The following is a 23324-nucleotide window of genomic DNA, read 5'->3' as shown; positions in this document are numbered from 1 at the left end:
CCATCACCAAGAAGCCAATCACCAAGAGAACTTGCACAAGGGCTGAGAATTTTATCCCGCCTGATTTCCACAGTAGCATTCCTACTACCCTTCTCATGATTTTGGGCAGTGGGAGAGTGAAATCATTCCCCGCTTCTTCTAGTGGCGAGTCTCAGAGAGCCGCTTTACTAGGGCTAGATAGACAATAGTTGTGAACACTTGGGTTTTTCTGAGTTGCTCTCAGGAATACTGTATGCTGGATGTTCCACCCGCTGTCGCTCCACCAAGGTGCCACTATACTCACAGCAGTAGTTTGTAAGAGCGAGTCGGTAGCTAAGATATAAATAAATTGTGACGTTTGGAACCTGCACACCACAAAACTGGTACTGGTTCCAGCCAACACCCTGGTACAGTCCCCCTCAGCTCACCTGGTGGCAGGCATTCTTGAAGAGGTGGTCCACCAAGAGCCATATCTCCTTGGGTATGTGCAAAGGCCGCTCAGTGGAGTCATCACCATCCTGGGGTACTATATCCAGAAACTGCTTCTCCTGGAGGTCCAATGACAAGCGGGACTGGCATGAGAGACTGGCATGTGTGCCTCTATGCATTCTTTCCTTGCTCCAGCTGGGTGGACAAGTCTTGCCCTCTGAGGCCACAACTAGGGCTGGGCGATATCTGGCTTTCAGTGTTGTAATATATCACTAGCTAAACATTGCAATATACCAATGTATCAGGATGTCTGAAATAAGGATGGGGCTATATAGAGGCATTGGCTGGCTTCACGGTTTTGTGATTTTTGCTGGCGCCTGCTCTCTTGGTGATTTGCTGCCCCCTGCAGGCTTCACGGTTCCCCCCGAATTGTTATTTTTGCTGGCGCCTGCTCTCTTGGTGATTTGCTGCCCCCTGCAGGAGGGCAGGGGAAAGCAGAGCCAGCGGAGTTAACAGGGGCTGCAGGAATCGAGAGAAGGATTGTCTGGCTTCACAGTTCCCCCCCACATTGTGTTTTTTTGCATAGTACACACACACACATTATGATTCGCAATATATTGCCAGGTCAGAAATTATGAAACCAGTATCACTATATAGACTTCAAGCCGATTTGAAAAAATATATATATTGACATATCACCCGGCCCTAGCCACAAAAAGCATCTCAAGTGGGAAAGCAAAAAACAAATTGCTCACACCCCAAATCCAAGCTCCCCCTCCCCCTATTAATATGCAGCTAGTAATCTTCCCACTCCGGATGTGCAGTTCACCCAGAAGCTTACTGAATATGCAGCTGTGGACATGCGGTTTGGCTAACATTTTATTTTAATTTTTGTAACCTGTTCCTGGGACCTTAGGGTGAAGGGCAGGAAATAAGTAACAAAAACAGCAGCAGAACATGGATGGGCCTTCATAGGTTGACTGGCTGCAGCCCCAGCCAGCATGATGAGATGATGGGGTCACATGTTCACCGCCCCTTATCTAGAGCACGTTGCAGAGGCAGTGGTGGAGACTGAACAACAGCTGGAGCCTGAGCTCACTACTTTGTCTGGGCAATGCAGCACACAGCAGCTGCTGAAAAATACCTCCTGCCTCCTTCCTTTCCAGAGATGTTCAGAGTGGTTAGTTTTATCTCAAGCTACCGCAAGGATCTAGAGATCACGCTAGGGGTGGCCAAATTCTGTGCGAGTGCCATAAAACTTAGGGAACAAGCTGTACTACCAAAATGATTAAGGTTTTAAATGACAATTTTAGTTAATATTTTAGTGATCAAGATTTAATATATATTTTTAACTGCCGCTATATCTGAATTGTCTCTGTTATACCCAATTGCAATTCAATGTATTCCTGTTGTGTTTTATGATTTTCCTGATATTGTAAGTGAGCCGGAACTGGTCTGTGACTGTAATAATAAAATTCAAGCTACCATATTCAAGAGAAAGAGAAAGAGAGGAGGGGGGAGCAAGAGAACATTAGGAGCACAGCAATGGCAAGCAGCCCATCCCTAAAAGGAGTTGGCAAGGATGGAGAATTTGATCCCAACTCCACTTCCTCTCATCCCCAGGGAAGCTGTTGATTAGGACCCAATTCATCCTCCCTACCAATACTCTCCGCCCCCGTCTCTAGAGAGAGAGTGTGTGTATTAGTGTGGGGAATGACACATACTGTATCAGAGTCTTAGTGCAAGAGTAGCAGATACATGCTGAAGAACACAGGAGCCTTGCTGGGTTAGATCAGCATTTTGTTCCCACAGTGGCCAACCACATGCCCTTGGGAGTCCATAGGGACACGGGGACAATAACACTCTGTCCATCATGTTCCCCAGAAACTGGTAATCAAAAGTATGTGGTTTATGATAATAGTGGCAATAAATAGCCCTGACCGGTAGCCACTGATAAACATATCCTCCATGATTCTAAATGTCTACAGCTGTCCAAATTGACAGTCACCACTGTCTCCTTGTGGCTAGGATAATACACCCAAGTATATCTGATTTCGAGAGGAGTGACATTTCCCTGAACCACCCCAAAGCAGCCACTACTGCTTCCCAAATGCCAGTGCTCAGGTGGTAAGAGTAAGCAGGAGTGGCATAGCCTGTGCAGCAGTTGCTCAGCACAGAGACAATGAGAAAACTGACTCTTGGGCCAGAGGGGGCTGGTGCCTGCACAATGAGACTGGGCTTTCTGCCTCCCGTGCTGCCAATCGTAAGTGGACCCAGAGTCAAGCAGAGCAAAATCAGTTACAAGCAGTGATGGCAAATTCTGGTTTTGTCTCCATTCTCCTCTGCCGAGTTCTATAAGGGCCAAACTGAGACTAGGGAAGAGGAGGAAGCACCACCTGGACTGGATTTGAGTAAGAAGGCAGGCAGGTGAGGGTTGCCCGAGAGGAAAGTGAGGTTGGTGGGGTAGCGGCTGGTTTGCCCTAATGGACCAGCTGCCACTGCATGGAGCAGCTGCTGATCGTTGACAAGCGCCTTCCAGTACAGGCAACTCCATTTATGTGCGTTCGAGGCACATGCGCACTGCTGCAAACCTGGAAGTGGCACTTGAAGGGGCAAAAATGTACCCCCAAAGAGCACAAAAGCGGCAAAACGGCATGGAAACAGCATCTAGACTCCCTCCCAGGAGCCTCTGCACTGACCTCTGAGGCCTGTGGAGAGTTGGAGTTTGAGCAAGGAGTTTTGCAGGGAGTCTGGCAAGTGCTGCTGGCTTTTAAAAGGCCTTTAAAAGGGGTTTCCGGGTGTTTGCAGGCTTTTCCAATGCTGTCCCCAATATACACGATTTCATTTAAACGCACGGTACCTCGGAACGCAACCCCCGTGTAAATGGGGAGTTGCCCGTACCTGATTTGAGCCCGCTACAAGAACATCAAGAGAGATATCAAACCAACTGTTACCTTTTCTAGGAAGCTGTCTTCTCCCTGAGATCAGAGGAGGAAGGCATGAGCAAAAGAAAAGTGGAAAAAAGACAACAAAGTATGTTAATGGCACAGGCCCTGAGAAGAGAAAGAAACAGCCTATTCGCTGAACATCGCTGGGCAGATGGCAGGGAAATGCACACGGTTTAGTGGCCCTGTGAAAGGGCAGGTGGGAGGACAAGAACTTGGGGTGACTCAGTCAACAGCAAACATGAACAGCACACAGGAAGCGAGTGACCAGCTACATGAATGAAGCGAAGGACCCCCACCACACACATTTCTGAGTGGAAGAGCAGCTGTTTTTCAAGCAGGCAAGCAGAGTGGGAAGGTTAGATATTTAGCAAATGAACCTGCCAGGTAAATCAACCCCTTTCCCTACCAGATCAATAAGTTTGGTGACGGGGACTTCGCGAATCGGCTGCCTCATCCGGCACAAGGCTTCCAAGGAGGTCCCGAAGCAGCTTGGTAGGTAGCTCCCACTGATGGTGAGGAAATAGTCCTTGCCACGGTCAAGGTGAAGGACAAGGATATCCTCAATCTTATCCTCTCCTGAATTGAGAAGCGTCACAGAGTCCTTGCTGACGTACACATCCAGGGAAATGTCCAGCGTCTCATCTAAAATGGGAAGAGGTCAGGTAGGTACAATCTTTGGAACAGCCAGGGTTGTTTGTTTGTTTGTTTGTTTGTAAATTAGATGTTAAGATAGTGAATAATTTAACAGAAGGACACAAGATGAGCCTGCAGGATCAGGCCGATGGCCCATCTAGTACAGCATCCTGTTCTCACAGGTTTATGTGGGAAACCTTAACTTCAAGAATTAGGAACAGAAGCTCCTCAATTCCCACCCCCACCCCACTTTCCTCTCTATTCCTCCAAAGCAGCAGCTGCACAGAATATGGTGACAGGACACTGGGGGGTAAGAGAAAGTGATCCTAAAATATATATATATAAAAAGGGAAAGCATTTATTTGTCTCCTAAAGGATTTTTGTGCCCCCAATGTAACTGGTTCCCTGCGATGCCAAAAGGTTTTTTTGGGACCCTCCAGCATTTCTTTGCTCCAATTCATTTGTGCGCGTGTCTAAAGCTGGTCACACCCACTTTCACACTTTGGGCTCAGCTGCTTTGACATGTGGCCCTTGGAGACTTGAGCATGGGGCAATGCAGCCCACAAATGTTAAGCCTCCCCTGCTCTACAAAACTCCCAAGGTTTGATGGAGGAGGGTTGGGAAGAGGAGGAGAAAAGGGGGGATGAAAAGGAAACAAAGGCCTTCCCTAGGTGTCCCTTGGGGTCCCTTTCCAACTCTACAATTCTATGATTCCAGAGGCAGACTCACTGGGCTCCAAGTATCCCTCGTAGGGCTCAGCGCGAAGCCATGGCTTACAATACTGGCTGTCATTGAGTTTGGGGATGAAGGAGAAATGGAGGGTGACCTGCCCGTTGTTTGTGATCTGGAACTTCTCCTTCTGCAGCTGCCGGAACTTCACATTCTCAAACGAAAACTGCATAGCAAAATGGGGGGGAGGAAAGAGAGTGCTTGCCTTCAGCAGACGGCAAGGAAACGTGCTCCAGGGGGAAGTTTGTCCTTGGCGCCGGGTTCTCATTTAAGGGACTGCACATGCAACAGGTCCAAATGCCACCTCACAGTGGCTACGTTTGCTCTAGAGTGTCCACCTGGGGCTCTCCAGATATTGCTGCACTTGCAACTTCCCATCGCCACAGGCCATGTTGGCTGGGGATGATAGGAGTTGTAGTCCAACATCTGGAGGGCAGCACACTGGATACCCCTGCGAGGAACAGGAAGAGGCTGCAGCTCAGTGGAAGGACATCTGCCTTGCATGCAAAGGTCCCAGGTTCTATCCCCAGCTAGGGCTGGGAGAGATCCCCCGGAAATCCTGGGGAACTGCTCCCTGACAGTGTAAACAAGACTGAGCTAGATGGGCCAAGGGCCTGGCATGATATAAAGCAGGCTTCTTTTTCCCCTGGTCTTTTTGCAGCAAACCCTCTTTAAGGGGTTGGAGAGGATCTTATTCGTTTTTACCTCCCTCCTGCTGAGCTCCAGTGAGGGAAGGAATTCGTTCTCCATCCTGTCCATCAACCGAACAATATCCTCAAACACTTTCCGGTACCGTCGGTCATCCACAACCTTCACCTATAAGGGTGGGAGTGGGGGGGGGGGAAACAGAGCACACTTGTTGGGGCTGTGGACTCAAAAAAAAGGGGGGGGGTATGTGTCAAGAGCAGAAATGCCTGATGCACCACCCTGTTCCCAGCCCTGAAAGAGGCAAGTAACTCTGAGAACTTCCCCAGGGATGGCAGCAGCTGTAACTTCCAGACCCAATGGGTTGAAGCCAAATGCTCCAAGCCAAGTACCACAGAAGCTGCATTGCATGAATGGAGCCAACTGTTAAGGTGTGCAGTTCAGCCCATGTGGTCTGCCATGCCTGCAGGAGCAGTGTGTACTCAGAACAGTGGAGAATGGAAGCATAGGGATTTAACAGAGCCAAGACCTGCCCACTCCTTGCACCAGAAGGCATTTGTCAAGGAGGAGCTCTGTGGTCAGGGCCTGCCCATATCTAAGGAGGTGCCACATAGCAGGCAACTAAAAAACCTTAATAGACGATAGCCCTGGCCAGGGCAGGTGTTACCCCTATGAGGAAGAGGGAGCTGACGGGCTTGTGGTCGCTCGTTTTCAATTCCATGTGGCTTCGGTAGCTGAGTTGATTCACGCTGCCTCCTCTCCAGAGGATTCGGTCACACCATGCTGGCACACGGCACTTCCCACTGCAAGGAGACAGGAGAGACATCGGGACTACTGGACTGGCTGAGGCAACACACAAGGCTCACTCAAGTCAAACTCCATACACGGTCTGTGATCTTGACCATGGTCAACAGCTGGAGATGATGGGACTTGGAAGTCCAGCTTCAGAAGGGGCAGACCTTGCAGGTGTGCAGGTATTTTGCCTCATGGAGAGAGTTGTTAGGAAATCAAAAGCTGCCTTCTACCAGGTCAGAATGAATTTCTGACCTATCCCAGTTTTGATTCCTGCATTGCAGGGGGTTGGACTAGATGACCCTCATGATCCCTTCCAACTCCACAATTAAGTAAGTCTACTCTGGCTGGCAGCAGCTCTCTGTGACCCAATCCTTTTTCAGGTGGAGGTGCCACAGAGTTTCAACTTGAGACTCTGCATACAAAGCATATGGCACACCACTGAATTATGATCCCTCCCAAAAACAATGGTCCCCGTTATTTTTGTTCAGACACTTTCTATTCAGTGATCCAAGCTTCAGGAAATGTAAAAATACCCCTTTCTGGCACCTGAAATGCTGCCAAAAGGAGCCTGCCATTTTCCGGCTTCATCACTACATGTTCCGTCTGTCCTTTTGATTCCCCCATAACCAAGCAAGAGAAATTAAACTAGCAGTCCTAGGTGGCTTCTTACAGTTGTCAATAACCACAGTAATATGCAAATTCATGGATGAGGCGGCTCAGTGGCTACTAGCCATAATGGCCACAGAACATACTCCACCACCAGCAGCAGTATGGCTTGGAGGAGGGGAGAGTGCTGTTGCACTCAGGTCCTGTTTGTGGGCTCCTGAAGAAGAAGAAGAAGAAGAAGAAGAAGAAGAAGAAGAAGAAGAAGAAGAAGAAGAAGAAGAAGAAGAATAGTAGTTTGGATTTGATATCCCGCTTTATCACTACCCGAAGGAGTCTCAAAGCGGCTAACATTCTCCTTTCCCTTCCTCTCCCACAACAAACACTCTGTGAGGTGAGTGGGGCTGAGAGACTTCAAAGAAGTGTGACTGGCCCAAGGTCACCCAGCAGCTGCATGTGGAGGAGCGGAGATGCGAACCCAGTTCACCAGATTACGAGTCTACCACTCTTAACCACTACACCACACTGGCTCCAAGAGGCATCTCATTGGCCAATGTGAGAACAGGATGCTGGACCAATGGCCTGATCCAGCAGGGCTGCTCTCATGTTCTTATGCCCTGGCAGACTCATCTTGAGAGAGCACCAAGTCTAATTCCCAGACTTCCTTGACACAAACAGGATTCTCATTCAGCCCCAGTTCACACTTCCTGCTGCACCTTTCAATGACCCGCAACACCGGTTATACACACCATGAAACAGAGGATGCTGGTTATCAGGACAAATGTGGAAAAAAGGCTGCTTGTGGAAAAGGAGCCAAAACATTTCCAGAGACTTAGAGCAGGGATGGGTTGAGCAAGACAACGTATCACAGCCTTGCATTTAACAACTTGCCTAGCAGCCTTTGGCGACCAGGAAATCCATGCAAGCAAAGTGAGCAGGTGATGGAGAGATTGATCTCTCTCTTCCTTCTTTGCTTGATGTCCATTCTGGCTGCAGAGGAATGGAAGTCCATCCTGCCCTTAACTCTATCCCTCCTCCATCAGCTTGCTTAGCAGAAAGCAATTTTTAAAATAAATATTTTTTACTAGCTTGCTCAACAGGATGGAAATGCAGGACACTACTAGCATCCCAGTAGACTAGGAAAAACAAACAAGCCTTGCAGACTTATGATTTTGAGGACTTATTTACAAAGGCTCAACTATCAAGCAGGAGCTTACCTAGAATCCCAGCGATCTGTTTTAGAGTCGAATTTGTACGTCGGGATGAACTTGATCTCTCCCTCTGTGAAATCAGCAAAAGCTGTCTTTTGGGTACGCTGAATGTTCAGCTAAAGCCAAAAAGAAATCGCTTATCAGCAGAGAAGCAGAAGACCCCCTGTTGCCTGACAATGGAGTCTATTAACAGCCACTATTGTGCTGGAAGACCAAGGCAAAGTACTAGTAGGGTAGCCAGGTGCAAAAAAAGAGGTATACCTGTTGAAATCCTATCTTATACACAATTATTAAAGGTAGAGGATGCTTGTGCAATTTTGCCCCTGGTCATCTTAAGTTACTTTGCTGCATCACACAACAGGAAAATCCTCTAACTCAGGAGTAGCAGGTGTGTGGCCCTCACAATAATGCAGAACTACAATTCCCATCATCCCTGATTACTGGCCATGATGGTTTGGGCCAACAGGAACTGCAGCTCAATAACATCTGGCAGACCACAGGTTAGCCATACCTACAATAGACAATGTTATATGTACCAATAATCCATACAAACTGTTAACAACCAACAGAATACACCCCCGACACTATGAACAACTGCAAAACCATCCTTTTGCATCCTATGTTGGCTCCCAGTACGTTTCCGAGCACAATTCAAAGTGTTAGTGCCAACCTTTAAAGTCCTAAACAGCTTTGTTTGAGGACTGGGAAAGATTGTGGAAGAAAGGGGTCAAGTTCACCACATGTACTGTGTTAAAGGAAAATATAATGAAAATTATGTACAGATGGTATTTGACTCCTGTAAAATTAGCAAAGATATATCATAATTGTAACAATCAATGTTGGAAATGTAAAGAAAAGTAAGGAACCTTTTATCATATGTGGTGGACCTGTCCCAAGGTGAAAGACTTCTGGGAAAAGATTTATAATGAATTGAAAAAAATGTTGAAATATACATTTATAAAGAAATCAGAGTCCTTTCTTCTTGGAATAACAGGTTTGGAATTGCCCAAGAAAGATGTTAAATTATTTTTGTACGCCACAACTGCTGCTCATATTTTGTTAGCTAAAAAGTGGAAAACCCAAGAATTACCAACGATAGAAGAATGGCAGATGAAGATGATGGATTTTTCGGAGCTAGCTGACCTAACCGGAAGAGTCCGCGACCAGAAGGAGGAGGAGTATCAGGAAGAGTGGATTAAATTTAATGATTACTTAGTTAAATATGTTAAGTTAAATTAACTGAAAACAGCTTGCAGATACTTAATTGGCTTAGGATTTTATTTATGTTAAGTGATGAATTAATATGTTTAATTTCATAATGCGAAGATCTAAGGTTGTTAATGTTTAAGTCAAATTTTATAAGAACTGTGATTTGGAAAACCATTAAAAGGATATGGAATGAAATTCAACCAAGGGGAAGCAAGGAAGTCACTTATCAATGTTAATAAGTGTAACTTTCAATAAGGCTATGATTTATGTCTGTTTGTCTTATGTGTTTGTTTGTTTATAATGTTGTGAAAACCAATAAAAAAAATTTGGAAAAAAAAAGTCCTAAACAGCCTCAGCCCAGTATGTACCTGAAAGAGCATCTCCACCCCCATTGTTCAGCCCAGACACTAAGGTCCAGCACCGAGGTCCTTCTGGCGGTTCCCTCACTGCGAGAAGTGAGGTTACAGGGAACTAGGCAGAGAGCCTTCTGAGTAGTGGCACCTGCCCTGTGGGACGCCCTCCCGTCAAATGTCAAGGAGATAAGTAACTATACAATCTTTAGGGAAGGTATTAATGTTTTATTATGGTTTTGCATATGTTGGAAGTCTGAGGCTGCCCACCCTTGCCTTGTAGCAGTGCAGCATCCTTCTAAAAGGGCTAAGGCATTACTACGCTCACAGAACTTAAATCCACCATAAGATGCAGCAATCAGGCCTCTGTTTCAACACAAAATAGCAACGGACTTTATGCCAAGTGGGAGAAAGGTCGTAAGCGTTACGAACACACAAACCTTGGAGGGAAAAATTAAAAACGAAAAGCATCAGCAATTTAATTTGATTTAATGGAAGTAACTGCTGATAAGATGTGAGTAATGCAGATTTTCCAGATAGATGCAAAACCTGGAGCAGGAAACCTTAGACCTTTAGCTATTGCTGGACGGCAGCTATCGCTGTCCCTGACCATTGGCCACGGACATGCTGGAGCTGATGGGAGTCCAGCAACATCTGGAGAGTGTGCTGACCTAGGAAAGCCCTATAACTGGGTAATAAGTCCTACTTACGCAAATTCCAAGGCAACCATCCAACTTAATTGGGACTTGCTTCTAATTAAGGTTGCACAAAACTGCAAGCTTACAAAGCATTTGTAGAAGTAGCAGTCATTCTATGTTATAGCTACACTTTGCTCCTAACTGTCTGAAAGTGGTTTCTCTAGTCTAGGCTGGGGTATCCCAGACATAGGAAATAAATAGGGCAATATCCTAAACCACCACATATAACACAAATATGTCTCTCACCTGGTCATAGGTCAGAAGTCTCTGAAGCTCATTTTTAGTGATCAGAGTTTTCACTTCGTTGGCATCAGGAAGGCAAAGCCTGTAGTTCAGATCACCCAACCAGATGACAATGCTGGAAAAAAGCGAAGAAACCACAGCTACAGGCAAGCTCATGAAGGGGGGAGGGGAGAGGGGGCAGCCTGCTGCCAATTCCTGCAATATGAAGTAAGACTGATAGGATTGGGCAGAATGATCATATTAGGCTAGTGCTCTGTGAACTACACTGGCTCTTGAACTGGTTCCAGGCCCAATTCAGAGTATCCCTTTTGGCCTTTAAAGTGTTTCAAGGTTTGGGAAAAGGGTACCAGAAGAAAGCCCACTTATTTTTGCACTGCTTCTCCACTGACTAGAATTTTTCCCAGGGAACTCCTGCTCTTCCAAGTATGACAGGGCCTTTTCAGTAATGGCACCCTGCCTTTTAGAATAATCTTCCCAAAGAGGCTCACCTGGCCCCTGCTTTGATGTCCTTTCAGCAAAGACTTTTAAAATTTCCCCTGGTTCTTTAATTCATGGGTAGGGCGCTTGTGGCCCTCCAAACACTGCTGTAGTACACAGGAACATAGGAAGCTACCTTATATTGAGGCAGACCATTGACCCATCAAGCTCAGGACTGACTACATGGACTGTCAGCAGCTTTCAGGCAGAGATCATTCCCAGCCCTATCTGCACACACCGGTGATTGAGCCTGGAACCTTCTCCATGCAAAATGGCAACTCTGCTTTTGCGTTACTGCCCTTAACAAACTGCAACTCCCACCCCCCTGCCCCATCCCGATCACTGGAGAAGTTGCTCACATTTGTTATAATCTAATCTAATACATCTCTGCCACTAGGTTTATGTTGCTCTCTTTAGATCTGCTGCTATTAAGGTACTGTTTATATGCTTTAAATTATCTTGAGGTGCATTTCTGATTATTATTTTAAATAAGCCACTCTGGGGAAGAAACCCCACAATAAACAAAAATTAATGAATGAAGCCCAGCACTTGCTTCCACAGATGTTTAGTATCTGCCTGCCCTGAATGAAGCAGAAGCCTACAATTCTGGGCACTTCTGTCTGCTCTAGTAGAAACCTTAGTGGTGCAGCAGCAGCAGGGATCACCGACACTGCACCCTCCTGGTGGAACTCTCATGAGCCCCAGTCAGCAAGACCAATTCTTAGCGATTATGGGAGTTGTAGTCCATCAACATTTGGAGAGCACTATGCTGCCTACCCTTGAGCTACACACATGCAGGAAAGTTACAGAAACGTGACTCAATTTGCTTCTCCAGATAGCGGAGACCAACAAGTTACGTCAGCCAAGGCTCTCTCCCTCTAAGCCCTCGAAACGCACTCGTGTTTCATGATTGTCAGCTGCGGCAGACCCTGGTCAGGGGGCAGGAAGCTCATCCGGGCACAGATATCCTTGTAATCCTGGTTTCGGCGCTCGAAGTCTTCCACGTGGGCAGCAAGGTGGGAATTGACAATGCAGAAGCTGGTATTGTGGAAGACAAACCTCACGGCCACACCCCCCTTGTTACCCTGCAGGGGCGGAGCAAAGATGGCTGTTAGCGAGCAAGCAGCAAAGAGGGGGAAACTGGTTGGCAGAGATTATAAAAACATATAGACAGATAGAAAGATAGACGTAGGGAATTCCGCTGCCAGGGTCTACTCACCATCTTCCCCATGATGCCTGTGCCCACTGTCTCCGTCATCACTTCCTTGATGTGGCTGAGCTGGTCCTTCCTGACAAAGATGAGCAACATCATTCCGACTAGACGCACCAGCTGCACCTAGAAGATGCAAGGTACTGGGATGACTACCAGATTTGTGCATTGCTTGCTGTCCTGGGCCGGCTGGATGCAGATAGGAGTGGTGGGTGGCAGCAACTGGGGATCCCCCAAGGGAAGAAGGCTAAGAGCCAGGGAACCGGTGGGGACGACAATGATGAGTTGTCAGAGGGAGAAGAGGGAGCAGACTGTGAGCAAGAGGAGGTGTTGGAAACTGAAGAGGCAGGAGGGCAGGAAGATTCTGTGGCAAACAGCAGCCCAGAATCCGAGGCAGAAGTGGAGGCTGGAGGCAGGGGTCAAGAGGCAGAGATCAGGCAGGCTGCTGAAGAAGCCAGGGGGGGTCTCCCCATCCTGCTGCGATCAGCTCCCCTCCCTGCTGGTCTCCCAGAACACAGAGAAATTAAGAGGAGGGAGCAAAGACAGGCAAGGTGTCAGAGTCTCAGGTTGCTTGGGAAGGACCGGGGGAGGAGGAGACTTCAGAGAGTGGTGGGAGGGTAGCAACCTTCAGCCTTCACAACTACCTCACTGGGGCAAGACCTGTTGGGAAAGGTTTCTGTGATCACTAGGCCTGCACGGTTTGGGTTTCTTTGAATAAAGAATTTTGGCTTCTTTTGAATAAAGCACCACTGACACCAGGTGTTTTTTATTCCTGACCTCCTCCTCCTCCTCCTCCTCACTCCAGCTCCTGACAGCTGTCTGGCTGCTGCAGAAATGGGTGGGGTTGGACTTACTTTCTTGTACTTGGATTTGGAATGCAGAGCCTTTTCCACAGCTGTCAGCCACTCTTGCTCCTTTGACGAGTCCAAGTAGAAGAAAGCCTCCGTACTCAGGTCCAGCTCCTGGAACCTAATGCCAAAGTGCCATCAGACACAATACACATCCCTAGCACTAGGCCATCCTTCCCCCAGAGCCACCTAGGCCTCTGGCTATCTTGGATGCTGCTGTAATCCACTGCCCACAGGGTGAAAGCATGGCACTGCCACGTTTATTATGGCAGAACGTTGCCTCCTGGCTAAAAGATACAAATCCTCAGGATTCTCCTATTTTGTTCCAAGTTTAAAGCGAGAGTCTTCACACAACAGGACCTCAGTTTAGAAAGCAACTGTGGGGAAACAAAGACTGAGAGAGGGGGTCTCTGAAAAGCTATTATGTCTGCTCACCCAATGCAGTAGATATCTGGGGGTTCAGAGTCACAGTTCAGCCAAGGTTCCAATCCACTGTCTGGAGACTGCCCATTCACATTCCATGTCCCCACGAAAAACCTGCAAGAAAGAGAAGGATGTGGAGCTGCAGGAATAGGACTCCAATCTCAACAGACTTGCTGGCAAAGACAACAGGAGTGTGTGGCAGGTAAGATTACAAGGGCAGGCAAGATCAGGACCAAGAACAAACAAGTAATACCAGCCACTTCTTCCTCAACTTAGCTATTCTGGGCCCCAAATGAGCTTTGCTAATGAAAGAAAAAAGCTTTTTCCTTGTATTTTTAAAGATGTGTCAGCCAGCCTGATATTTAAGCACTATCCCAGTTGCCACAGGCAACCAGAAATTCTTTGAAGGCAAGTGAGTTGATTGATCTCTCCATTCTTCCTTCACCTGGCAACCTGGTTTCCAGGCTGGCTTTCCGGGAGCAGAAAACCACCTCTCAGATCTGCTGTGCCAAGCTTGTTTGCTAGAAGATTACCCCGTAACACCCTTGTCCTCTTTGCAAACCTCCCAAATGGCTAGCCTTCTGCGTTTCCATGCTGGCCATGAAGGAAATGGCATTCCCGACTCTGAAGACAGCACAGAAATACAGCCTGTCTAGTAAAGGGGGGGGGGAGAGAGAGCAAAACAGCCTCTGTAAAACAGTAGGATCTAAAGCTGCTAACCACATACTGATAAACCTATGATAAAAGCAGACATGAAAAACAAATTGCAGCTGGGTACTATTAACAGTACAAGGAAATGACCAAAGCAAAAACTTTCTTTGAAGTAGTAAGCTTAGCATTATCAGGATGATCCACACCAAGTGTTGAAGGGTCGGGGTCAAACACCTCCTTGTCCTCTAGCACAGCTTTTAGGAAGAGTTCCAAAGGTTTTGCTTCAGTTTTGGATTAACTGCATCTTGTTACAAAGTCTGAAGCTGTACAAACCGCTTAATTTTAACTATGGCTCATTGAAACAAGCCAACTTCCAATCGTGGGTTTACAAAGCTGCTAACCACCATAGGATCTGGACACACCAAACTGTGGTTAATTTAAAATACAAGTGGAAGCTTCCAAATAGGTGGAGGAGAAGTGTGCAAACCTGGAGGAGAGGCTGCTGTCATGCTCATAATATGAAGCCACGTTCAGTGTGGCACCAAGGAAAATTGCCCACCACAACTAATACTTTAAGTTACCAACCCATGTGGCCTGAATGAACAGGACAGACTTTGCCTGGCACCCAACAATAAAGCTGTCATGTAGATGTCGCTTTCTCCAACCCCAACTATGATACAGTTTCCACTGGTGTTTGCATGGTGTTTGCACTTTTGCATGATCTGACCTGAAATTCTGGATGTTGACATATTCCTTCTCTCTCTTGGCGAGGACGTGCTTGATGAGTCCCTCTCTCTGTCCGGACTGCGTATGTGTGGAAGGCACAAAGAGCTTGCGCATAGTGTTGGTCACTTTGGGTTGCTCCTTGCTCATGCTGTCTTTGTCACGGATACGCCTAAGGGAGATGAGAACGGAACTCAAGTAGTCCTTAAAACCAAGGAGGCAGGAGGGCACAGTACACCTCTAAGTCAACTTACGGCCTGCTTGGTGGCAGCGGTGGTGGTGGAGGTTCACGGCGGGCACTCATTTGCTGATTCTGCAGGTTTCTTTTCTTCTCCATACTCATAACACTGAAGTTATCCTCGAATCCCAGAATCCCTGAGAGAAGAAAAGACTTCTGAAGTTAGAGAGGCTTCAGAACCATTTGGAGAAGTTTCGGGAAAGGAACTTAGAAAATATTTAACTGCAGGAAAATGTTACTGCCTCCCCACAGCACCACATTTGTCGGAGAATTGCCTCTCAGCTAATGCATGTTTAGGAAGGATTGTGGAGGCAACAGCTCCTCCCCTCAAGGCCTTTCCTCTAAAGGAGGCAACAAGTACTTAAAAATTCCAAGCAGAAATCATACAAGTTACATGTTGGTGTGGTTGTACCTGCAGAAGGGGGATCTACTGGCCCTGTGAGACCTTTCACTTGGTGCCAGGAGGTATGATCCGCAAGATCAGGGAAAGAAGTGTTTCGCGGGACTACAACAAAAATCAACAACAACACTCATGTGAGAGACTAGGCCATCTCCAACATCAAACATCAGAGACAGGGCATGGGAGTTGCTCACCTTCTTGGATTCTCAGAACCTCAGCGAGGAATCCCAAACACTGCTCCTCATCTGGGATCTCAAAGAGATGTTCTGCTGTCCAATCACCCTGCACTCGGATCTTGCAGCCAGCTTGAAGCACACACAGGAAAAGCACATGTCAGGAAACAGGGCACAACACTGATAAGGCAGAACACGGAAAATTGCTCAAATGCCCCCAACATTTTAAAAGAGGGAGGACAATAAACAGGCAACAAAAATGAAGAAACCATTCATTTTTGAGGAACAATTGTGCTGTAAAGTTTGACTTGTCATATTCATTACTTAATCGAAGGATGAACTTACAGGCACACACAGTGAATGAGCAGAATATTCTTGCTTTGGCTCATACAGGAAGTGCATTACAAAAGACAAGAGATATAGCGAGACTGCACTGTAATTGAGTGGACTTGAAGCTGAGAAGCAGCCACATCTGAAGATACTTCTAGACACTGATCAGGTTCACAGGAACCTGACACACTTCAAAGGTTACTGCTTTTATACTACAGTAAATGAAAATAAAAACAGCAGCAAAACCTTGAATGAAACACAATGGAGAGCATCAAACACTCTAAGAAGAAGTTATAAAGGAACTGAGAAAGATTGCATTTTGTAAAATAAAAGTTCTGAAATAAGGTACCATATTTTTCCGTGTATGACTAGGTTTCCCCCCTTAAAAATAATGTCAAAAATTAGGGGGAGTCTTATACACGGGGCCATCATGCGCCATTTTCCTAAATATGAGTCCCCCCAAATAGGGGGCGTCTTATACATGGGGGGGACGCAGGTGGCGCTGTGGGTTAAATCACAGAGCCTAGGACTTGCTGATCAGAAGGTCGGCGGTTTGATTCCCCGTGAGGGGGTGAGCTCCCGTTACTCGGTCCCTGCTCCTGCCAAGCTAGCAGTTCAAAAGCACGTCAAAGTGCAAGTAGATAAATAGGTTCTCCGGCGGGAACTTAAGCGTTTCTGTGTGCTGCTCTGGTTCGCCAGAAGCGGCTTAGTCATGCTGGCCACATGACCCAGAAGCTGTACACTGGCTCCCTCAGCCAATAAAGTGAGATGAGCGCCGCAACCCCAGAGTCGGTCACGACTGGACCTAATGGTCAGGGGTCCCTTTACCTTTTAACATATACATGGGGGCGTCTTATAGACGGAAAAATATGGTACATTTAAAAATAGTTGCCTACTCCTTGTTGCATTTCCAGGGCAGCGGGGGAGTGGGGAGGGGGAATCTTGATGTGGACGGTGGGAAAGCCAAGTGCCCAAACTGGAAAGGACACCATCTTTCCCCTCTGCCAGCGGAAGTTGCTCCACGAGGGCAAGTGAGGCTGTACCCCACCAACCTCAGTCTGTGCTCAGCCAGCCCCTACCTGCCTGCCTTCTAACTTACAGTCCTGTGGGTGGCCCTGCCTGTTAGATTCTTCCTCCTTAGTCTCAGTGCTCCCTGAGACACAGCACAGAGGAGGATGGGGGCAAAGGTAGATTTAGTTGGCTCAGCCTATACTGGCTTTGGCTCCACCAATCCCAGTGGGTGCCAGTCACTGCTGCTTTCTGCCATTCTTCACCTCATTGCCCTTTCCTTGTGACCATGGTAGATTTGATTTAAATCAAATCAATTTAAATCACGATTTAAGTCACTAGTCTGTAAGACTTGATTTAAATCACTAGTCAGTAAGACTTGATTTAAATCTTTTTTTTTTACAGAAAGACTCATTCTTGCATATTTACAACCAGATGAAGGTTTCATTTTTGGAACAATAAATTTTCAGAGTAGTTTTTAGAGTTATATCAAAAATTACTGATTTGGTTATACTATTAGAAATACATAGACTATGAAATTATTGTGAGGTTTAATAAGTTAACTGTTTATATTTGGGCAACTTTTCTGCTGTACTTTATTGGAAGGAAAAAATAATCATTTCCTTAATAACAATTTAAACAATTTATTTAACTAAAACAGTAATTTTATAGCATATGTATCCATGTTTGTTAACTGATGTGCTTAAACAATTTTTTTTTAAAAAAAAAACCTTAGACTGAGTTTTAGCACACATGAAAAACTTAAAACAAATCCTTATTTCCTGATGAATAGCCTTTGGATTATAATGTATAATGTAACTTAAATAGAAAACTATCTTTAGAAATATTTTTCCTCCAAAAGCATTTTATTTTAAAAATCTGATTTAAATTTTAAGAATTCCGTGGTTTGTTTTTTTAAAAAACCCCATTGATTTTTACCAACCCTGCTTGTGACCCTTATAAAATCAGGCCAAGGCTACAAGTGGCCCACAGGCTGGAGGTTGCCCAACTCTGCTACAGGCTAACATGAATGTCTGTTGGTTAGAAGGGACCACATTACACACTCTGGAAGCCACTATTTATGGCAGTTAAATAAATATACAGTTGACAACAAAAAGGAGAAAAGTTGGGACACACTGAAACAAAATAGGGAACCCTTGCACCCCTCTGATGTTGTGGGACCCCAGCCAGCATGGGCAATGGCCAGGAATTATGGGAGTTGTAGTTCAGCAAGAACTGAAAGGCCAGAAGTTCCCCTCCCCTGCTTTAGATGGACAAGGCCAAACCCTCAATCTTCCACTGTCTCCCAGCATCCTAAGCAAACAGTTATCTGCAAGAGAGGCACACATTTCCTGAAAATGGAGTGGGCAGCAAGCAACACAACCCCTGCCCCAACCCCATGGTCAATAGGAGATGCCACTAGCAACAGGGAGGCAAATAGCTATTGCATGCATAGCTGGCAGGCTCTTGAGAATTCACCACTGAGATATGGTGATGGGCCAATTTTCCTAGTTACTTTTAAGAGAAGTGGGCACACACTTGTGAGTCATGTACAAGCAACCCCTGTGCAAGAACTATGTTATCTGTATCTATCTGGAGAGAGATCAAGGAATGCTTTTAACATCTTGGACACCTCACAGAATAGTGTCTATTCTAATTCTCAGTTTCCATGTGCTGGAATCCTTAGAAACAGGTGCATTTTGTGAATGAACACCTGTGTTTTTAAGAACTGACCTCAGAAGAAGTTCTGGACCCCAAGGGAAGTGCTGAAGACACTGGTTGCAGTACTCTGGTGGCTTTCTCAGCCATCTTCAAAACTCTTGTTTCTGATCTCATATCTTGATACAGTGGTACCTCGCAAGACGAATGCCTCGCAAGACAAAAAACTCGCTAGACGAAAGGTTTTTTCGTCCGCGATTTGCCTCGCAAGACGAATTTCCCTATGGGCTTGCTTCGCAAGACGAAAACGTCTTGCGACTTTGTTAAGCCGTTTAAACCGTGCTTCGCAAGACGAAAAATTCGCTAGACGGCAAAACTCGCGGAACGAATTAATTTCGTCTTGCGAGGCACCACTGTACATTCCTGCCTGTGACATTCCTTCAGCTCTACCACACTTAAACTTCAGAAGGTTTCCAGCAATATTAAATCCTGTGGTTGCATGTGCTTTGCATGCAGAAGATCCCAGGTTCAATCCCCAACATCTCCAAGAAGTGCTGGGAGAGACTTTTGTCTCAAAATTTTGGAGATGAGCATGAACATTACCAAGCTAGATGGTCCAATGTTACGACTTGGCATAAGGCAGCTCTGTATGTTCCTTCTCATGCCTGCAACTGTCTCCCAAACAACTTCTCATTGAAAACCCTCATCAAATCCTGTATGTTCCAGGAAGTGTCTAGTACAATCTTTAATTCCCATCCTTTACTAAAACTGTACATGTAACTAGACTGAATGCTTTCCCCCAGCTTTCCTTTTCCTCCCCTGTGAGCCTCTCAGGGCACTGATCTAGTCCTGACTCTGTAAATCAGCATGAAGGCAGAGGATAAAATAAAAAAGCCTTTCACCCCAGCAGCAGTCTGACTTTTTTTTGGGGGGGGGGCACAACATCCAGACATCAGGGTCAGGAAGAAGAGACAAGCAGGAACAAGAATGATGAGTCAAGAGGGAAAGATGACATGTCAGTGACAGGCAATATCTATTCCTGACAGCACTCTGGTCAAGGGAGACTCACTGTTTGCTGTTATGTCAATCAGTAGAGTTTCTTCAGCCTCTGAAAGACAATTAGAACGGATCAAGAATTAGAAAGGACCATCCAAGAAGGCCCTCAATAGGAACATCTCTCCTCGCCTAGCCATAAAGAAAAGTCAAGTGCTATCAGAGGAGCAGAGAACCATGATCTGGGCCTCTGTAATGGAGACACCACAGCAAATCTCCTGTTTCATGGAAACCGGCGCTGAGATCTGCAAAGGTTCAGCACCGAGGAACAACATCCAAAGCTTGGTCTGAAGTCAATTCCATTAATGGAGACACCTGAACAACACACCACCAGGGGCTGCACAGTTACTCTTATGCACCAACAGGGATCTGCATTCATGCCTGCACTCCAGTCTGGAAAGCATAGTTAGAGAGGCATGGTTTCCATTTGTGGCTTTTGGGGTGGGGCATTGTTTTCCCACCACCTTGCTACAAGGAAGCAACAAATTCCCACAACAGAAGAAACAAGAGAGGCTGGATACCTTGCACACACTTAAAACGGCTGTTGATGGGAATCCTCTCTTGAACACTGGGGTCTTCCTGGGAACGGATAGTGAAACTGGAACAAGATGAAAGGTGTGTAACAGTGTGTTAATTAAGGGATATGGGGAGGTGCTGTGAGAAATCTCTATTTCTTTATCATTCTGAGAGCCATACTCCTTCCTAGGCAACCTTCCAAGAGCAACATGCCAGTGCTGGGCAGGACCAGATGCTAAAGAAAGCACAGCAATGAAGGTAAATTTCACCTTTGTACATGATAGTTCCCACAAATAACCTTTGTTATCCTCCATCCAGGCAAGCAAGAACTCAAAACACTTGGAGTACACAGCAGGGCCAGTGAGGGGAGTAGCTTAGGGAAAGTTCCAAGGGCCAGGCAAAGAAGCCTGGAGGGCCACATTTGGCTCCTGGGCCTGAGGTTCCACACTCCTGTGCTGAAAGGTCCACCTAGTTATAGCTATTAGAACAAAGGACTAAGTTGGGGTTGAATTTAGGCATGAAATAGCAGCACATACATCCAAAAGGGTATCCCTTCAAGTACACAGTCAGGGTTTTTTGGGTAGTTGTTTTTTGTTGTTGTTGCTCAGCCAGAAACCCCAAAGGGTAGCCCTGAGCAAGCGAGTAGGACAGCAAACCTACGCTCCTTCCTGTGAGTAAATGCCAATGAACATTTCAGACTAAATGTGTGTGATTGGGCTGTAAATCTCTCATCTCAACAGGGTTCTGAGAGTCCAGTAATTTTAAGATTGGAGAATTTGTGTCTCTTCACAGTAATTTGGCAAGGAAAAGCCACTGAGCAAGCCCCATAGATGAATAGGATGTGAGCCAAAGTCTGCCATGTCTGCAACTTTCCCTCTGCCCACTACATTGTCAGAATAAGGATACAGTGGTACCTCGGGTTAAGTACTTAATTCGTTCTGGAGGTCTGTTCTTAACCTGAAACTATTCTTAACCTGAAGGACCACTTTAACTAATGGGGCCTCCTGCTGCTGCTGCGCTGCTGGAGCACGATTTCTGTTCCCATCCTGAAGCAAAGTTCTTAACCCGAGGTACTATTTCTGAGTTAGCAGAGTCTGTAACCTGAAGCATCTGTAACCTGAAGCGTATGTAACCTGAGGTACCACTGTATATTATGATTATAGGACTAGGGCAGGAAAGAAGGTAAGCCCAACAGCCCAACGTAAGGAAACATTTTTGCACCGATAATCATAAACTGCCATCTCCCAAAGTGAAATATAGTGTTGATATGACTTGACTGGCATTTTAGCAAAGGCCAGGGGGCAATGTACATCTGGACACACAGGGAGATGTCCAAGCCCTGCTCAGAATCTTGTTCTTAAAATATCCAAGGCCAGTCCCAGAAGATTACCAGGGGAGCCATGGAAGGAGTTGCCTCCTGCCCCAGTCTACAGAGTACAAATGAATGTGTGGGGTAGAAATCTTCAAACTCCAGTGGCAACTTACACATATTCTTCACCGCACTGTGACAGGCTCAGTTCACATGGCACTTTCTGGCCTCCCTTTACCTCCACACCCTGAGAACAAGCTAAGGAAAAGAGGGAAGGTGGTACAGAAAAAAGCCCGTGTAAAATCCTATCGTCCCAAACAATTCAGTGTGCTGCCAGTCACACATTTTCCCATAATCATATTCAATTCATATTCAACCCCATTACCCATTACACAACCAAATGAATCCCTCTTTCTGAAGCTGTGGTGTTGGTAGCCCTCCGCACTGCTCTGTGCCAGTTTCATACTTCATCAATGAACCCTCCTCCCACCCAGTTTAATTTGTATGAAAAAGAGGCACAAAAAAGGAGTGTAGCCTAAAGCTTGTCTCAGAGACCAAACCTGTGCTGGCTGGAAAGGATGCCATGCCCATAATTTGTGTCCTACTGCAGATAGCAGGTGATGGTCATTCAATGGCTGAGATAAAACACTCCACACATGTCCCTTATCTCATTTATGACTTTAATAACATCATCCAATTCTGAAAACAACTCCCAGGGCTGAGCCAGAAAACAAACAACAAACCAGACTGGCCTGCTTCTCTGGGCCTGTCATGTATGATCTAGTTGAGTTTCCTGCATTGCAGGGGGTTGGACTAGATGACCCTAGGTGGCCCCTTCCAACTTTACAATTCCATGATTAATCAAGGTTTGACATGGAGAAAGCAGCAAGTGCAAAAAAGTGTGTTTCTGGGTCAGAGCAACCCAGCCTGGCATCCTGTTTCCAACCATGACGGTGAGAAGGAAAACAAAACACTTTGGAAGCATCCTACCCTCTAGAGAGATACACTGCTTTGCAACGTGCAGGCTCTAATTCAGCCGAGGGCGGTCAATTTAAGACTCGCTTCTCCACGAAGCTGCCCTTTAAAGCCATCTCGGGCTAACATGCTAAAAACAAACGTCCGAGGGAACAACACCCCCCGCCCCCCACCGAAGGAGGTCTCCTATCTCCAAGGAGAAACGCAGCGGAGCGAAAAGGCTGCCGGGCAACAAGGGGGAGGGGGCCGTCTCGGGAAGCTCTGGGCTCTAACATTGTGGCTCCCCCTACCTGCCAAATCCCTCCCACCCACCTACCCCCGTTTCAAAGCCCCTCCCAGGCCCCCATCCCTTGCAACCCCCAGAACCAGCCCCCAAATCTTAACCTGCAAGTCCCCACAGAGAATCACAGCAGATTTAGAAGGGGACCCCAGGGGTCATCTAGTCCAACCCCCTCCAAAGCGACCCCACCCCTTGTGACATTCGGCCTTGCCCGACGCCTCCAACCCAGCTGGAGAAGGATACGCGAAGGCTCTTCAGCTGCTGCTCCTTCCTGCCAGGCGTGGGCAGCGGAGGAGGCTCCATGCTCCCGTCTAGGCCCCCGTGGCGGGGATTTAAAGGGGAAGATGGACAGGGGAGAAGGAAAGGGAGGGGCCCTTTGCTCGGCCGCTCGGTCCCCTCAAGGCCGTACTAACCGGGTCCGACCGACCGACCGCGCGCTCCCGACTCCTGGCGACCTTCGGCCGCGCGCACCGCGGAGAAGAAGGAGGAGACAAGCGCAGCGCCAGAGGGCGGGTAAGAGTGGCGGCGGCGGCGCTTCCGGTTCGCTTCTGCTACCGATCCCGCCGCCGCTGCCCCCTG

General features: G+C 46.8%; 1 protein-coding gene and 1 long non-coding RNA gene across 5 annotated transcripts in view; both read right to left on the bottom strand.

Moving 5' to 3' along the window:
* OCRL (OCRL inositol polyphosphate-5-phosphatase) overlaps window positions 1-23207 on the bottom strand; it is a 29375-nt gene extending 6168 nt beyond the window's left edge. The window contains exons 1-20 of one of the 4 annotated variants that reach the window (XM_081179408.1): window positions 22989-23207; window positions 21667-21737; window positions 20187-20263; window positions 19682-19720; window positions 15637-15747; window positions 15455-15547; window positions 15059-15179; window positions 14809-14976; window positions 13443-13544; window positions 13014-13128; window positions 12169-12285; window positions 11847-12034; window positions 10476-10587; window positions 7979-8088; window positions 6031-6166; window positions 5424-5534; window positions 4719-4884; window positions 3763-3998; window positions 3363-3386; window positions 408-527 (exon numbers count right to left, since the gene is read on the bottom strand). In XM_081179408.1, coding sequence (XP_081035534.1) covers window positions 408-527; window positions 3363-3386; window positions 3763-3998; window positions 4719-4884; window positions 5424-5534; window positions 6031-6166; window positions 7979-8088; window positions 10476-10587; window positions 11847-12034; window positions 12169-12285; window positions 13014-13128; window positions 13443-13544; window positions 14809-14976; window positions 15059-15179; window positions 15455-15547; window positions 15637-15747; window positions 19682-19720; window positions 20187-20263; window positions 21667-21737; window positions 22989-23048 — 2277 coding nt within the window. In that variant the 5' untranslated portion in view covers window positions 23049-23207. Of the gene's footprint in view, window positions 1-407; window positions 528-3362; window positions 3387-3762; window positions 3999-4718; window positions 4885-5423; window positions 5535-6030; window positions 6167-7978; window positions 8089-10475; window positions 10588-11846; window positions 12035-12168; window positions 12286-13013; window positions 13129-13442; window positions 13545-14808; window positions 14977-15058; window positions 15180-15454; window positions 15548-15636; window positions 15748-19681; window positions 19721-20186; window positions 20264-21666; window positions 21749-22050; window positions 22091-22988 lie in introns of those variants that run through there. The other 3 variants (XM_081179409.1, XM_081179410.1, XM_081179411.1) reach the window with 3 other exon arrangements.
* Window positions 17856-19675, bottom strand: LOC308578903. The gene is made up of 2 exons (XR_014004199.1): window positions 19024-19675; window positions 17856-18791 (listed from the first exon to the last, which is right to left on the bottom strand). It is a non-coding gene; the product is annotated as an uncharacterized lncRNA (long non-coding RNA).
* Window positions 23208-23324: the final 117 nt, after the last annotated feature.

Source organism: Podarcis bocagei, assembly GCF_964188305.1.
Source record: "Podarcis bocagei genome assembly, chromosome: Z".
NCBI classification, from domain to species: Eukaryota; Metazoa; Chordata; class Lepidosauria; order Squamata; family Lacertidae; genus Podarcis; species Podarcis bocagei.
This window is presented reverse-complemented; position numbering and strand designations above follow the sequence as displayed.